Below are 18,602 nucleotides of genomic sequence, written 5' to 3' on the forward strand. Positions count from 1 at the left end.
AACTTTGGAGTATGACTGTACTTGGATTTTAGACCACAGAAAAGCGGTCTAAAATCCAAGAAAAGAACGAAACTGATCCCATACTAGCAGGGCAGGCCACTTTTCTGTGGCCTGCCCTGCTAGTATGGGATCAGTTTCGTTCTCACAGAACAGAAGATGTTAAAAATGAACTCAAGGAATTGAAAACTCAGTTAGTTGTAATTCTAAGAGGTCTAACTAGTCAGCTTCAACCTTTAGATGTCTGTATTAATAAACCATTTAAGGGATTTATGAAGAAGTGGATGCAGTCTTCAGATTTTGAGGTTACATCATCAGGAAGAAGGAAGGGCCTAGCATTTCCTAAGTTTGTGAGTGGGTCTCAAAGCTTCATGGGATGCTGTGAAAACTGAGACAGTGGTTAAATCATTTAAGAAGTGTGGCATTAGTAATGCACTGGATGGTACAGAGGACAATTTGTTGTATGAGGACTCAGATTCTGATTTGGGAGAGGTTTCAAGTGTCTTCATTATCTTCTTCATGAAGAGACACTTGAAATGTCTTCTAGATCAGAATCTGAAAGTAGACCTACTTATTATTTTATATTTGAAATACTGTAAATTCATTATATTATATATTAAGTGCTAAAGTTTTTTTCCTAAAAAATGTGTACACAAAAGGGGTGCGTCTTATACGCTGGCAAATACGGTAATTGTCTTTATGTATTGACATATCTCATATCCTTGCACCTATGATGCCTTGTTGACAAAGGCAAAATATCAGTAAATAATAACTAAATAAAAGTGTTAATTATTATTACTCCTTAATAATTTATTATTTAAAGGCAACATTAGTCTACAGATACCTAATAGTAATAATAATTAATTATTACTGCTAGACATCTGTTTTTGTCTTTAAATAAAAAGATGAGTAATCTGCTACCTACCTACCAAATAGGAATGTGATGAAACTATGCTTAATATCAGCAGGATGATTCATATCATTAAGTAAGGTTTGTAGAAAGCTGCTTTAATGATAAAATCATGATATGCATTATCAAATCTTGATTTCATGAAACACGGGATCAGGTAACCTATGTGGTGAGTGTGTTGCATTTTCTGAAGAAATACATTGTTAATAATTAATGGTATCCAAATTTTGGGAGTATAACTAGTTACCCGAATAATGCTTAGTTAGATATGTATTTCTTGTTATAAAAATACAGAATATGCACTTTTTAAAAAATGCAATTTTTATCATTAAATGCTGAATTATACTTTAAAGAAAGTATGGGCAATAAAAGATTCTGTATATAACTTGAATGAAAGAATTTATGTTTAATGAAAAAGGATAACAACCCCTAATATGAAAATACAGAACTGCAATATTATTATACTTTTTTTTTGTACAGTGAAGATTGTTGAAATAACAGAACATTTCACCTGACTGTCCTAAGCAGGTAAATGCCTGTCTGTCATGTAATGGAATGAACAGGATGAGATATGGAATGAGGAACTGGTCACAAAGCAAGAATTTTAAGTGAATGGATTACAAATAGTATTATGATACTGCCTTCATCATCATCACAGAGCTAAAACAATCCCATGTATATCTGTCAAATTAAGAGCATCTGTGAACAATGCACTATATGCTGTGACCCAGAAACTGAATCACAGAATAGTAATGTGCATGGAATGTGACTATTAAAATAAAAGAGACAGACTTTTGTAGGATAGCATAAAAAGATTCATGTCAGAAAGAAATTATTCTTCTTTGTTAGATAGTTTTTCAATATCATTATGAGGTTTTATAATCAGTAAACCAATAATAAGTTTAGTTTAATCCTTTATCCAAGTATGAGCAAACAAAGTTTGCACCTGAAAGTATCTTCAGGACTGGGGTAAGGTAGTACAACACCAGGCAACTCTTTCCAAAGGTGGAGAAAGCTCTCATCTCAGTATCTCCCATAATGCAAAGCACATCTCCTTGCAGATATGTGTAATGCTATGCATTAAGGCAACGGCCACTACCCATACCGGTTTCGACCTTTATTGAGGTCTTGTCAGTGGGAGCCAGGCCCAGTAGTGGAGACACCAAGGCAGAAGCAATGAGAGGTCATCCCAACCTATAGGAGTTGCCAAAAGGTGTACAACCTTATTATTAAATTACTCCGGATTCAAAGAAAGATGTTGAGAATTTATTTTTCACTTGGTTAGACTATAGGTTGGGATGACTTCTCATTGCTTCTGCCTTGGTGTCTCCACCACTGGGCTTGGCTCCCACTGACAAGACCTCAATAAAGGTCGAAACCGGTATGGGTGGTGGCCCTTGCCTTAATGTATAGCATTACACATATCCACAAGGAGATGTGCTTTGCATTATGGGAGATACTGAGATAGGAGTGATGAGAACTTTCTCCACCTTTGCAACGAGTTGCCCGGTGTTGTACCTTACCCCAGTCCTGAAGATACTTTCAGGCACAAACTTTGTTTGCTCACACTTGGATAAAAGATTAAACTAAACTTATTATAGTCTAACCAAGTGAAAAATAAATAAAAATGAATCCAGAGTAATTTAATAATAAGGTTGTACACCCTTTGGCAACTCCTATAGGTTGGGATGACCTCTCATTGCTTCTGCCTTGGTGTCTCCACCGCTGGGCCTGGCTCCCACTGACGAGACCTCAATAAAGGTCGAAACCGGTATGGGTAGTGGCCCTTGCCTTAATGCATAGCATTACACATATCCGCAAGGAGATGTGCTTTGCATTATGGGAGATACTGAGATAGGAGTGATGAGAGCTTTCTCCACCTTTGCAACAAGTTGCCCGGTGTTGTACTACCTTACCCCAGTCCTGAAGATACTTTCAGGTGCAAACTTTGTTTGCTCACATTTGGATAAAGGATTAAATTAAACTTATTATAGTCTAACCAAGCGAAAAATAAACTCTCAACAGTAAACCAAATCATAACAGATTCATCTGTTATGATTTATTATTGGTATTAAGCAACCTAAAATAATAGATTTTTTTAGTAGTGCTCCCCTGACAAGCTAGCATGTGACTTTACTACAGTGACCTGGATACATATCCACTACAAGTTTCCTGTACACATACTACTGATACAGGATAACATACATCATTGCATACAATTCATTCGCTGTTGCTTATTTTATGGTGTTTACATTAACGCTACCCTAATACAGTCTTAAATGATGCATTTCATTATCAGCATAATTATAGCATGAAATATTTTATGTACAGAATAGTTCAGCAAGTCATTTTTATTATTTTGACAACAGCCTCAAAAAAATTTTTTTTTAAACATTTGTGTGGAATTGTAATACCTCATAAACTTGGCTTCCATTTCCCAGATATCACCACCGGCCACTTTCCTTCTTTTTAAGGATGCATTATCGTGATTCCTTGAATGTAGCTTTCTAAGCTTTTCAGCACGGAGATGAAAATCTCTTTGCTTCTGGAGATAATAATCTCCCATTTCCCAGAGACAGCTATGATTAAAATTAAGAAAATATTAATGAACTGGAATACTTGCTCTCTGTACTATTTTTAAATATATATACAATGATATGAATTAAATTTCAGCAAACTATAACTTGTGTATTTTTGCTATTTGTGGTTATCAACTTTGGTCTCACTTGAGAAATGCAAAAATTAACTGACAAAAAGTTAAATCAGTTATGCTTCAGAACATGAGACCCAATTCACAATATGTATTAAAGTTCAACATTTATTTAAGCTCATCAAATATATGTGTTAAAAATTGCAATCTCAAGGAAAAAATGGTAATGCATTGTTTTGAAAGGACATTAGAGCTGAGTTGGTTAAACAAACAATGAAGGAGATAAAACTGACTTTTTAATGCAGCTAGTAATAGACACATGGAGAAGTAGACCTGGTCTTTCTAAGATGAACCACTGACTCAATGAAATGAGAACATAATAAAATGCATGCAACAAGTACACTTTAACTTATCACAAAGTCAAAAAAATTACTTAATACTTTAAGAATGTGTGTTATGAGAAAGGTAGCTGAAGCAAAATTAGATAAAATTAACTGGCTGCAAAACACAATGGGTAAAATTTAAGCTATTTTATATTAAAAACACAAAAGTGTTATAGTAGAAAAGCTTTGCTAACATAGTATAATGTTCTAAAAATGTATTAATATTTAAATTATTACATTTCAGTTCAAATTCATTTTGCTTCACCTTTTCCATAGGTGAAAAAAAAAAAAAAAAAAAAGAGAGAGAATGGGATAAGACTAAACTATTTTAGACTAGCATTAAAATAAGCAATGGAGCATGATAGTAAAAACAAATTGACCTCGTCAGTAAAAAGTTGCAAATTTCATTGGTCAGTTATCTGTTTTGCTGCATTAAAAAACTGAAATTTTATAACAGAAAATTTCTGTTATTTTTACATGAGACTGAGCATTGATTAATAAAATACCATAAGCCACCCAGTCTCAATCTTTCCATTAAATTGACACAAACTGTTACTAGGTTTTGTATGCTCCTAATGAAAGATTTAAATATTCATAATTGGAAAAAAATGAACCAGTCCATTCAAAGCCCAAACTGTATTAAGAGTATGCTCAAAATTGGTGTGTGTGCCAAGATTTTAAAGATTCTTATTTTAAGATCCCAGACTTTTTTTTTTTTTACATGACAACGATGAATGAAAAAAATTGCAAAACCAATAGTCTATTAGTGCAGTTTGTGAGTAAATGGTCAAGAATAGAACAGAACATGCTTTTTTTTTTTTTTTTTTTTTTTTTTTGTTGTTGTTGTTGTTGAACAACTAGAAGTTGTATTTCTTAACACATTCACATCAGGGCGATCATAGCTCTCTCACCATCACCTATCTGAGGGAGTGACAGAAAACACTATCCGTGGAAAAGTTTGTGCTTGTATTGTGCATTTTGGTGGATGTGCTACATATCATGATAGTTCTTTAATTGTAATCAAATGTGCATGGCAGGGAAGTGTGTTTGTTTCAGGATATATTAGGAAACAACAATTAAGGAAAATGCTATATTTAGTTGGTATATTTGAATTACTCAAAGGTATAAATATGTGGACCATCACATTAATAAACCATGTGGGAATTGGAAATATAAAGAAAACAACAAGTGAGAGTAGAAATACTTTTATTACTGGCAAAAGAATTATTAATAATTAACATTTGTGATATTATATTTGTCCTGCAAGTTGCTGGGCAGAGCAAACAGCATGTGTTCCTATAAATTCTAGACGTATAAGTGAACTTATGATGGTAATCATTAAAAAAATTTACAAGGAGAGGGAAAGAGATTTGTCTGCATTGGTTTATTGGTATTAGTTTACTCATTTGGCAGCTCAGTAAATAACTATAGGCAGGGACTAATACATTGAACTAATAACATTGATCAGGTGATTCATTTAGGCATGGTAGGAATACAGGTGGATGAATTGGAGCAGCAAATCATATTGTAAAATTTGTTGTGCTTGTTATGTGTATTTATTTCTCTGTTTCATTTATAACTTCATTTTCACTTCAATTATACATTTCATTTTCTAAAAATGTTCTTTTGTTTACTGAGGATCAGTATTCACTTTTTTACACAGTAATAGGATACATAAATAATTTCCAATCATCGAAATTATGCATCTTTTTGTGAATCCTACATTATTTTTATTTTTTGTCAGTGGTACTTCTGTCTTATCAATAATAGATATCTCACATATGCTAGTATTTTGTTGTAGATTAACTACTTCTTATAATATATAGAAGTATTCGTTTTTATTCAAGAACAGGTAAATTTTTAATAGTGTTGTTGTTGTTTCCAAAGACTGGAATAAAATGTTGTTATAATGTGAAAAACATTCAAACGTCAGCAGATGTTATACTGCTGAAGCAAGAAAAACAAGTAGATTTGTTTATCACTAAATATAGTAAGTAGTCCACCCCCATCACCCAGGGGATACATTCCAAGATCCCCTGCCGATAACACCAAACTGTATATAACTATGTTTTTTCCTATACATACATACATGCCTATGATAAAGTTAATTTATAAATTAGGCACAGTAAGAGATTAACTACAATAATAAAATAGAACAATTATAACAATATACTGCAATAAAAGTAGTAAAATACTATAAGGGTGAAATTGAACACAGGCACTGCAATACCATGACAGCTGATCTGATAAGCAAGACAGAAACTAAGTGACTAATGGGTGGGTAGCTCTTACAGAGTGGATATGCTGGACAAAGGGATCATTCACGTCACAGGCGGTATCATGCTACTCAGAATTGCATGCTATTTAAAACATACCAATTGTTTATTTCTGGAATTTTCCATTTAATATTTTCCGGGATTGACAACAGGTAACTGAAACCGTGAATAAGGGGGATTACTGTACAGAGATATTTAGTTTATGTACTATATTTAGCAACAATTACTGTAATTAGACAACTGGAATGATGCTCATAATGGAAAAACACTCCTCTTCCACAGATTATGCTGCATGTAAGCAAAACAGATTTACTGTAACACTAAACATGGCAGTTACTTAAACACATTTATCCTAATATCCTCTTTCAAAATTTTCAATTCCAGAAAATACATATAACAGCTGTTTATAATACAGTCAATGGATATAGAAAGCACACAATTTATGTAAAGCAAAAAGATCAATATGAGAGTATAACTTGAAATCAGTTTGAATTACATCTGAGATATTCAATATCATTTAAACACTTCACAAATAAAATTCAACTGAAAAAGTTGCAATTAACATGCTGTATAAGCTTTATGAAAATGCAACTGCCTAACATGGAAGCAGCATACATAAACTAATGCTAGTTCCTGCCAGTGATTTCATCATCATCATCATCATCAAATTCCTGCTATGTACCCTCAAGGGGTGTACAGGATATGACAGTACTACATGAAAAAATTACATCATTACTAACTTCCTATCTACAATTTTCCTCCAAATCAGTCTGTTACTTGTCAAGACTCCAACATTATCAGATCTTATATTTCTATCGTCTAAGGCACTTTGTACCATATCAATCCACCTATATCTTGGTCTTCCTCTGGGTCGTTTTCCTGCCAACCTGGCAGAGAACACTTGTTTTGCTAATCTTTCCTCTCCCATTCTATTTAAGTGACCATACCATCTGAGATTAGCTCTGCTAACGCATTCCTGGATGCTGACAATGTCAAGTTCTTTCCTAATATCCTCATTTTTAATATGATATTGCCATTGATGCCATCTGTTCACGCCTCTAATCTTTCTCAGGACTCTCATATCTGCGGTCTCTAGTCTTTGGTCAAGTGTTTTACTTCTGACCCAGCTCTCAGATCCATAAGTTAAAATTGGTTTGAACACAGTCTTGTATACAGCTAATTTAGTGTTCCGACTAATTTCTTTCTTATTCCATATGAATTTATTCAATTGACTTCCCACGATACCAGCTTTGCTGATTCTGTTGTCTATTTCTATATTTAGTTTACCATCTTCAGTAAAAATTGTGCCTAAGTAGCTGAAATGTTTTATTTACTTGTTCCGCAGGTTCTCCATTCACAACACAGTTGACATTTTCAATGATTCTGCCTATTTTCATTGTCTTTGTCTTTTTATTGCTGACCTCCATACCATATCTATTACAACAGCTATTCAATTTAGTCAGAGAATCTTGCAGACTTGTAGCGGATTTATTTAGAAGTATAACATCATCCGCATAAAGCAAAGAGCTGACATTAACATCTCCAATTTTGATATCAGGTTTAATACCACATTCCTTCATAATGTGATCCATATAGATAATGAATAACAGAGGGGATAATGTACATCCTTGTCTCACACCAGATTTAACATTAAACCATCTTCCTGTACTTCCTTCAATTCTAACTGCTGACTCACAACTCAAATAAAGACTAAGTATTGCTTGATATAATGCCCCAATCACACCATATAACTGCAGCGTATTGAATAGCTTCTCTCTTGGCACCTTGTCATATGCCTTTTCCAAATCGACAAAACTTAAATACAGATCTTTGTTATATTCCCATGCTTTCTCGACTATTTGTCGTAAAGTGAAGATCTGATCCTGACAGCCTCTATTTGGCCTGAATCCAGCTTGTTCTTCACCAAGCTTTTCTTCCACAATTCTTCTCAACCGTTTCTCAAGTATACTTTGCATAGATCTTGCTAGGAACACTCAGTAGGGAAATACCTCTGTAATTCTCACATTCAGTTTTATTTCCCTTTTTATATATGGGTACTATGAGAGCTCTATTCCAATCATCGGGAATTCGTCCCTCTGTCCAGGCTTTCTGAACTATGCGGTGCAGCCACTGTAAGACTCTTATACCACCATACTTCAGCATTTCTGGTCAAATATCATCTACTCCTGCTGCCTTTCCACATTTCAAGCCTTTGATGGCTTTTTCTACTTCAAGTATGGATATGTATTCCTGACTGCATGCCTGGTCAGTGTTTTTTATCACTGTGCTGTCATCACTGCTTGTTTCATTTAGCAGTTTTTCAAAGTAATTAATCCATACTTCAAGGATATCTTTTTCTCCTGTTTTTATTTCACCTTTATCATCTCTAATTCCTTTTACAGCATTCTTTCCTCATTCCTAAGCTTCTTCAACAACCTCCAGAATATTTTGCCACCTTCTTGATATTTATTTTCTATGTTCTTGCCAAAGTCCTCCCATGACTTTTGTTTAGCTAGTTTTACACACTGTTTAGATTTCTTACATTTGTCTCTGTATTCTGTAAGAGTAAAAGCTGACTTATTTGCCAGGAACTTTTGATATGCTTTCTTCTTTTCCTTCACTGCCTCTTTAACTTCCTGTGTCCACCAGGGAGTTCTGATTTTTTTTATCCTTGCACACAACCTCACCACATGCCTCTCTGGCAGAATCAATCAATGTTTCCTTCAGAGTTTGCCACTGAATCTCCAAGGTTTGATTCCTGTTCTCAAACTCTTTCATTTTCTTTTCAATAATATTTCTGTATTTTAGTCTACAGTTCACATCTGAGAGCTGCTAAACTTTTATTCACTTTAAAACTTTCTTACATATTATTCTTTTCAATATGAAATTCAATTTTATCCTGCTCAAGACTAAATAGTGATCACTTCCGATTTCAAATCCTCTGTACACTCTGGTGTCCTGCACCAGGGAGAAAACATCACTATCGACAATAACATAGTCAATGAGACTTTTCTTATTCCTAGCCTCTTCTCTCCATGTGAATTTGTGCACATTTTTATGTTGGAACATGGTGTTAGTAATAACCAGTCCATGTCCTGAGCAGAAATCCAACAGATATTTGCCATTATTATGAGCTTTGCTCTTTTCTCCAAATTTTCCCAAAATATTTTTGTATGTCTCACAATCATTTCCTACTCTACTATTTAGATCCCCAACAAAGACCAACTTTTCCTTTTTCATTGTGTCAGTTGCTTTTTCTAAAGCCTCAAAAAATTCCTCCACTTCTACCTTAGTAGAACCTTCTGTGGAACTATAGGCACAAATAAGTCTCATTGTCCAGTTCCCCATTCTCATATTTGCCCACATTACTCTACTTGAGACTGACTGCCATTCAAGAAGATTAGCCTCGTATTTTGTGTCGAATATTATGGCTACTCCTTCTTTTCCTTGATTGTCATTGCCTGAATATAACATTTTGTATTTATTGCTCAGAAAGATCTCACCAGTTTTGGGCTTTTTTGTTTCAGTCACCCCTATTATGTCGATCTGGTACTTATCTAATTCCTCAGCTAGCTCCATTTTTTTGCCATTCAGGCTTCTTATGTTGATAGTACCGATCTTTAACTCTGGCGATGTTGAGTTGGGGTTTGTTTTCAGATTTGTTCCAGTAGCTGACTTTTCGCTGTTCGCCCTGGTTCCCTGGTGAAAACAACGGGGGCCTTGTTTAACCGGGCGACGCCCCAGCCGGCATGAAATTTTGTCATGTTGTACCATCATTTTTTATTTTGGTTAAACCAATAAGAATACAATTTGGTCGGCTAAATCCCAAATTGCCAGCCCATCCTCGTTCGTTCAGTATCAAAGTAGATACCCAACAGGGTGCACCACGAGAAGGTGAGGATTGGACATTAGGTCAGAAGCCCTGGTCGGTTTTCCGCATTCCTTTAAAGGCTATGTGGAGGTCTCCTCTCAGTTATACAGCTTTGACCCTTAAGCACCCCTGTTCGTCGCCTGTTCTCTCGTCATTCCAATCGGCTTCTCCACTGGCATGGCTCGCCATAATGTCCTGTCCTCTGGATTCTACTTCTGGAGCTTCTGCCTCTAGCTGCCGATTCTGATGATTCTAACTTCCCTTCTCTGATAACTCTGACTGCCCCCTTCCCTGGTTCTAACTGCCCCTCGCGATGGTCCCTTTTTATTTCACATTCTCTGAAACCTTACATGAAGGGTTGTAACCCCCCTGAAGAATTTGGCACTACTCCTTGATCTTCTGTTAAGACCGACCCGTTCTTTCTTCTCCTCCATGTACTCCTTTAATCTTATCTTGTCAGCAGGAGAAACTTGTCTGAACCTTGCTGATCTCTTTGACACTGACTTTGAAGGTGTTTATATGCAGAGCTTGCAAACAACTTTCTCATACACTTAAATCGTAAACAACTTTCTTCTGCCCTTATAAGGGGTGTCCCAAAATTCATGCAAGATTTAAATTTAGTGCCATTTGTGCGGTAAAGTGTTGCCAATGAGAAAAAAAAAGACAGCGTGACAGCTGACAGTTCAGGGCTATTAAAAATGGAGCTACATGAAAGAACAACACATTTTCATTGTTGAGCAATATTTTAAAAATAATGAAGGTTTGGCAGCTACAGTTCGCAATTTTCGTACAAAATATGGTCGGAATAGTGATTTAACTTCATCAACTGTGAAAAGATTAATTAAAAAATTCAAGGAAACTGGATCACTTAGTGATCTTATACACTCTGGCCATCCTTCAACAAGTCATTCAACAGAAAACATTGAAGCAGTTCATGAGAGTGTTGCTGAGAGTCCAGGAACATCAATTCGGCACTGTGGTCTTGAATTGGGCATTTCGAGAAGCTCTCTATAGCGTATTCTCACGAATGATTTGCATCTTTATGCTTACAAAGTTCAATTGACTCAAGAACTGAAGCCTACTGACCACACACACAGTGAAGAGAGTTTGTTGGATGGATTATGGAACAACAACAAGTGGATGCTTATTTTTCGAACAAAATCAACTTCAGCGATGAGGCTCATTTTCATCTTGATGGCTTCATTAATCGACAAAATTTTCGCATTTGAGGTTCAGAAAATCCACGAGTGATTGTTGAGAAACAAATGCATCCACAAAGTGTCACTGTTTGGGGCGGATTTTGGGCTGGAGGCATCATCGGTCCATTCTTCATCGAAAATGCAGCTGGTAAGGCAATAACAGTTAATGGTGCTCGCTATCGCGACATGATAATCCAGTTTTTTGTGCCTAAATTGCAAGATATGGATGTGGACGACATGTGGTTTCAACAAGACGGTGCCACATGCCATACAGCCCGAGAAATAATTCAATTACTGCATGAGTCATTTCCTGGTCGTGTAATTTCCCGTTTTGGTGATCAAAATTGGCCGCCCAGATCATGTGACTTAATGCCGTTGGACTTTTTTCTTTGGAGTTTTTTTGAAGTCTAAGGTTTATGCCAACAAGCCCACGACCACCCACACCTTGAAGGAGGAAATTGAGCGCTGTATCAACGAAATTCAGCCACATTTATGCAAAACGGTCATGGAAAATTTTGACAAAAGAGTGCATATATGCCAGCAAAGCCGTGGAGGTGTTGGATTCTGAATGAAGAGAAATTTAAATTATTAATACTCTCCTCAGAATCCAACATAATCCACCATGGCAAAGGCTACATTTGTAAATATTGTTTAATGTAAATCACTTGTTTATAATTTAATATTCATATAACTACCTTTAATTTTATCTAATATTTAATTATTTAATCAAGAATATATGTATTAATAGTAGAAAAACTCTGTAAAATTTTTTTTTTAATTAACAAAAACAAACATTTAATTTTATAATCGCAAATTATACACTTAAGATCAAAATACTAAACAAGTTATTATATACACTTCAGCCTTTCTGATAATAAAGTCATGCAAACTCAGACAATGGTAATTCTGTTATCTGTAATAGTCTTCTCACAGTTCCTTTTAGCTATTTAATAAAGTTCCTTAATGATCATTCACATCAATAGCTCATAGTTCTTTAAGTTTTAAATACAATAGAAATTGCAGTAATACCTCTTCACAAGCAAACACTTAGAAATTTACACTTTAGCTAATTTCCGCAATAGTTACTGTTAGTATAAGGAAATTCTAAAATGAAACTCTCACACTTCTCCGTATAGGAATATTAACGGTTGGAATAATCTTACCGATAATCTTTTTTCTTCACCTACTTATACGTAAACACTTTTTATTACTGTAAACACTTAAACAGTATACGGCACTCATTAAAATAATTCTTCTAAGCAATAACTGAATTAATCATCGGTCACTATACACATAAACAAACGTTCTTGCATGAAGTACTACTGATCACTCATGAATTAAGGCAACACACAATAATTCATAACTTAAGGTTTTATATGCACAGTTGTTCATTCCTCCTGCATTCAATTAATTCTTTTAGGCAATATATTTCTAAGCACAGCTAATTGTAAACCCCAACTTTACAGCCTCTACTATTCGCTAATAACTCTGTGCTTTGCTTCAAGGTTCTGTATGTCCTTGAAAGGTCGGCCCTGAAATTGAATCTCAACTCAAATATCGCTAGTCTATTTAGTAGTCACTCAGCTGTTTTCTGTAGCTATAATTGTTATTCTACAATTTATTAGCTAACCGCCTCTCGACTAGTAAACTTTATTAGCTGCTTGAGTGACTTGCCGACTCGCTATTATCGCACTGCGATTCCCAAATGCCGAAAGCTCCGATTCCAACCTAATGCCAATCCTCTCTCTCTCTTTCTTAATTAAACTAATCTCTAAATATATTTTCAGCATTCTTCCCTTTTTATATCCCTTCTTCCCGCCTATGATAAAAAAATAATCAATTACAAACTCTGTGTTAAAATATTATCAAGCTATCTAGCTTATTTCTATGTTAATATAGAACTTGTAATTGATAATTTTTTACACAGAGTTTTTCTACTATTAATACATATATTCTTGATTAAATAATTAAATATTAGATAAAATTAAAGGCAGTTATATGAATATTAAATTATAAACAAGTGATTTACATTAAATAATATTTACAAATGTAGCCTTTGCCATGGTGGATTATGTTGGATTCTGAGGAGAGTATTAATAATTTAAATTTCTCTTCATTCAGAATCCAACAGAGGCCATTTACCCGATATGCTATTCCATGCATAACCCTATACTGTATACTTTATGAATCAATAATAAATTACAATTTTTAATTAAAAACCTGTGTTTTCTATCAAAATTACTTCTTGCGTGAATTTTGGGACACCCTGTACATAGCTGTTATACAAAGTTCCGGTGGCAAAGCATTGCCTTTGTTTTTTTAGATTCTAGAAATTTTTGTTAAAGCTAAGTACAGTCAATTCCCATAGGGTTATTTACATTAATATTTAGCATAAAATATATAGAGACATACAAAGTTATTTTTGTAACAATCTCAAGAAAATTGACCTCTGTAAAAATCAATGTAAAGCGCTTTGGTACTTCCAAGCTACATCAAGTTTTACAGGTTCAAGGTAGGATTCCCAATCATCAAAATCAATTGCAAATGTCCATTAAGATAAAGTTGATCTGTAATGAGATTTTATATTTTACCTTTAAAAATATCTTTTAACACAGATAGGGAGTGCCAAATAATGAAATTAATCCACGAGCAAAATATTTTAGTTTAGCATATTGGTCACTTGGAAGGCATTTACATTGAATATAAACAAATATGTCCCAATATTCACTGATATATAAATATACTTGTGATATATGTGACTAACAAATGTGTGGGACAACTCAAACTACTGTTGTACAGTACGAGTGGCATCAGTGGCAACAAGAATGCAACATATGGTCACTGCCACAACTCACATGTTGCATGAAAGTGGCCATAGACAATACATTAATGAATGGATGGATATGGTGTCACATTAACACTACTTTATGGATACTGAAAGAACAAATCCATGATTCTGTCATGAAAATCATTTAAAAACTATCCTTAGCTCACAGGCTGTATTTTTCTGAACTCTGGCTTAAACCACATAAAAATAATTAATACATTTAAATTACTTCTCTTAAAATGATGTGAATGTTATGAAAATTTAAGAATAATTACTATTTTTTGTTTATAAATTTCTAAAATAGGTATAATGCAAAGAATCATCCATATGCATCATAACACTCGGTCATTTTAAGTTATTATAAGATACACATTGTAGAGGCACTAGGCTAGTGGATCACCAAATGCTGACTGCAGGCTGTATCTGAAATGCCTCTAGATTTTCCACATATTCTCAGTGATCTTCAGTCAGGAGCTGATCATACAAATGTAATAGCTTGGAAGACTTTCTTCCTTAAAATTAGCCAACAGATTGATAACAATTTTATCAGTAACTCACACTCACCAACCTATCAGCCCAATGACTTCTAAAACATACTCAAATGATACCCTGATAGTTCTAAAATCATCGACAGCCATGGGCTCAGCTATTGAATGATCTGCAATTGATTTGTACTTTTTTGCAAGCCAGTTTGTTTTGACACATGCCTTCTGGAAAAATTCTGTACTGTAATCAGGTCCATTAAACAAAGACTGTTATAGGTTTAGTTTTAGTCGCCAACTAGAGAAATCTTTTTTTTCAGTTGGTTCTCAAGTGAGTCAATCTCTGGCACAGGAAGTAGCAAGTTTTTCTCCTAGATATACAAATTTTTAAACCTCGAATCTCAGAAAAATCAACCATACAACTCTCACTATTTCAAACAACAATATGAGTATTAGGGTTTAGAATCAAGAGAGGGCAGCAGTTGTCTGTTGAACTATCGTGTGCTGATTCCTCTAAAATCATCGACAGCCATGAGTTCAGCTACTGGCAATAGCTAAGGGCAGAATGGTTACTTACCGATTTCCAAAAATTGCTTACTCACTCTTCAGAGAATTAAAAGGCATTACACAATTTATTATTTTTATGACATTTCAACTGCACCTTCAAGTAAGCAAACCAGTGGAAGTGCCTTTCCTCATTTTAATGATTTAAATTAAATTTTTCAAGAAATTATATTCTTGTTTAATCCTTTATCCAAGTGTAAGCAAACAAAGTTTGCACATGAAGTATCATCATGACTAGGCTACTCGTATTCAGAGGCTAGTGACTTCACATTAATTTAATTGCCTTAATATCCCATAATGCAAACCACACATCCTTTTTGGAGGTGTATAATGCTATAATGCTAAGCATTATGAGAAAGGCCACTACCAAGCTGGTTTTGAACTTTATTGCAGTCTCATCAATGTGAGTAGTCATCTCAAGAAGAGGTACAAAGTTTGAAGTAATCCAGAAGCCAACATACAAGTGGCAAGTCTAAAACACACCCCAACTCAACATCAACAGAGTTCAAAATTGGTACTATCAATATAAGAAGCCTGAATGGCAAAGAAATGGAGCCAAACTGAGGAATTTGATAAGTACCAGATCAACATAATAGGGGTGACTGAAACAAAAAAGACAAAAACTGGTGAGATCTTTCTGAGCAATAAATACAAAATGTTATATTCAGGCAATGACAATCAAGGAAAAGAAGGAGTAGCCATAGTATTCAACACTAAATATGAGGCTAATCTTGAATGGCAGGCAGTCTCAAGTAGAGTGATGTGGTCAAATAACAAAATGAGGAAGTGGACAATGAGACTTATTTGTGCCTATGGTCGGACAGAAGGTTCTACTAATGTAGAAGTGGAGGAATTCTTTAAGGCTTTAGAGAAAGCAACTGACACAATGAAAAAGGAAACGTTGGTCCTTGTTGGGGATCTAACAAGCAGAGTAAGAAATGATTGTCACACATACAAAAATATTTTGGGAAAATTTGGAGAAAAGAGTAAAGCTAATAATTTCTGCTCAGGACATGGACTGGTTATTACTAACACCATGTTCCAACATAAAAATGCACACAAATTCACATGGAGAGAAGGGGCAAGGAGAAAAGTCTCATTGACTATGTTATTGTTGATAGTGATGTTTTCTCCCTGGTGCAGGACAGAGTGTACAGAGGATTTGAAATTGGAAGTGATCACCATTTAGTCTTGAGCAGAATAAAATTGAATTTCATATTGAAAAGAATAACATTTAAGAAAGTTTTAAAGCAAATAAAAGTTAAGCAGCTCTCATATGTGAACTGTAGACTAAAATACACAAACATTATTCAAGAAAAAATGAAAGAGTTTGAGAACAGGAACCAAAACTTGGAGATTCAGTGGCAAGTTCCGAAGAAAACATTGATTGATTCAGGCAGAGCGGCCTGTGGCAAAGGTGGTCTGCAAGGATAGAAAAATCAGAACTCCATGGTGGACACAGGAAGTTAAAGAGGCAGTGAAGGAAAAGAAGAAAGCATATCAAAAGTTCCTGGCAAATAAGTCAGCTTTTACTCTTACAGAATACAGAGACAAATGTGAGAAAGCGAAACATTGTGTAAAATTAGCTAAAGAAAAGTCATGGATAGACTTTGGTAAGAACATTGAAAATAAATACAAGAAGGTGGCAAGATATTCTGGAGTTTAAGGAGCTTAGAAATGGAGGAAAGAGTGCTGGAAAAGGAATCAGAGATGATAAAACTGACATGAAAACTGGAGAAAAAAATATCCTTGAAGTATGAAGTAATTGCTTCAAAAAATTGCTAAATGAAACAAGCGGTGATAGCACAGTGGCAAAAAACACTCAACAGGAATACAGTCAGGAATACGTACCCATACTTGAAGTAGAAAAAGCCATTAAAGAACTGAAATGTGGAAAGGCAGTAGGAGTGGATGATATTCAACCAGAAATGCTCAAGTATGGTGGTATAAAGTCTTACAGTGGCTGCACTGCATAGTTCAGAAAGCCTGGACATAGGGACGAATTCCCGATGATTGGAGGGGATAAAACTGAATGTGATAAAACTGAACAGGATAAAACTGATAAAAGGAAAATAAAACTGAATGTGAGAATTACAGAGGTATTTCCCTATTGAGTGTTCCTAGTAAGATTTATTCAAGTATACTTCAGAAACGGTTGAGAAAGATTGTGGAAGAAAAGCTTGGTGAAGAACAAGCTGAATTTGGGCCAAATAGACGATGCCAGGATCAGACAGTATGCACAAGCAAATAGAAGAAATGGGTGGAAGGAGGGTGATTATTATGGGAGATTTCAACTATGGTCGCATTGATTGGAGTGAGGAGAGGACACACGGGAGAAAGGAACTGGATTTTATGCGGTTATTAAGGGATAACTATCTGCGACAGCATGTAATGGAAAATACTAGTGGTCAGAGAGTGCTTGACCTAGTAATTACATCTGAGGATTTGGCTGTAACAAATATAACCACATTGCCACCAATCGGTGAGAGTGATCATAGGGTCTTAACTTGGGAGGTGGCTAAAGGTGTAGAATTTTCAATTAAGACAGGATACATGTGGAATTATCGGGCGGGAAAGTACGACAAGCTTAGGAGTTTGATTGGTTCAGTGCCATGGCATGTACAACTGCAAGGACTAGAAGTTGATAGTGCATGGGAGGTAGTTAAGAAGTGCTTGCATGAAGCAATGGCTGACTGTATACCTAGAGTCCGAATAATAAATCAAGTAGGGGTTAAATGGATGAATAACACCATTAAGCTTGAGTTGCAAAAAAAGAAACAACTATGGAGGGAATTTAAGGAGAAGGGTGACCGGCAGGCACATGAACGGTATAAAGCGCAGGCCAGAAGGGTGACGAGTGTGGTAAGAAAAGCAAAAAAGGATTACGAAAGAACATTGGCCATGCAGGCTAAAGAGAATCCTAAACAGTTTTTTAGATATGTAGCAAGTAAAAGGAAAAATGTACATGGCAGATTGATTTTAAAGAATGCCGATGGTAGGGAGGTAACTGAATCAGTTGAGATAGTTGAGTTACTGAGTGAGCACTTTGCAAAAGTATATCATCCAGGTGGTGACATTGCAGAAACGAATAACCCAGTAGATTATACGGGAATTGTGGTTAATGAAGTGGAGGTGAGTAGTCTATTGCATAACCTCAATGTCAATACATCTGTGGGATTGGATGGTATACCAGCTCGTGTTGTACGAGAAGCAGCTAAAGAATTGTCAATACCCTTGACCATTTTGTTTAATTTGAGTCTCGGGTCTGGGTTAGTCCCGAGCGGGTGGAAAGAGGGGAAAATAGTTCCACTGCATAAAGGTGGTTCCAAGACTGCTGTTGTAAATTACCGACCGATTAGAATATCAGGAATCATTGTCAAGGTCTTAGAGAAAATAGTCAAGAGGAAAATACAAGATTGGATAGAAGAAAATGGGATACTGTA

At 35.2% G+C, this 18,602-nt stretch overlaps 1 protein-coding gene across 1 annotated transcript in view; it reads right to left on the minus strand.

The window, feature by feature from the left end:
- Positions 1–18,602, minus strand: part of Dus2 (Dihydrouridine synthase 2) — a 105,948-nt gene that overhangs the window by 17,403 nt on the left and 69,943 nt on the right. The window contains exon 8 of the mRNA XM_090414159.1: positions 3,322–3,486. Coding sequence (XP_090270285.1) covers positions 3,322–3,486 — 165 coding nt within the window. The remainder of the gene's footprint in view (positions 1–3,321; positions 3,487–18,602) is intronic.

The sequence above is a fragment of the Typopeltis vanoorti genome, chromosome 24 (genome assembly GCF_054136105.1).
Source record: "Typopeltis vanoorti isolate ZY-2024b chromosome 24, IOZ_Tvanoo_1.0, whole genome shotgun sequence".
NCBI classification, from domain to species: Eukaryota; Metazoa; Arthropoda; class Arachnida; order Uropygi; family Thelyphonidae; genus Typopeltis; species Typopeltis vanoorti.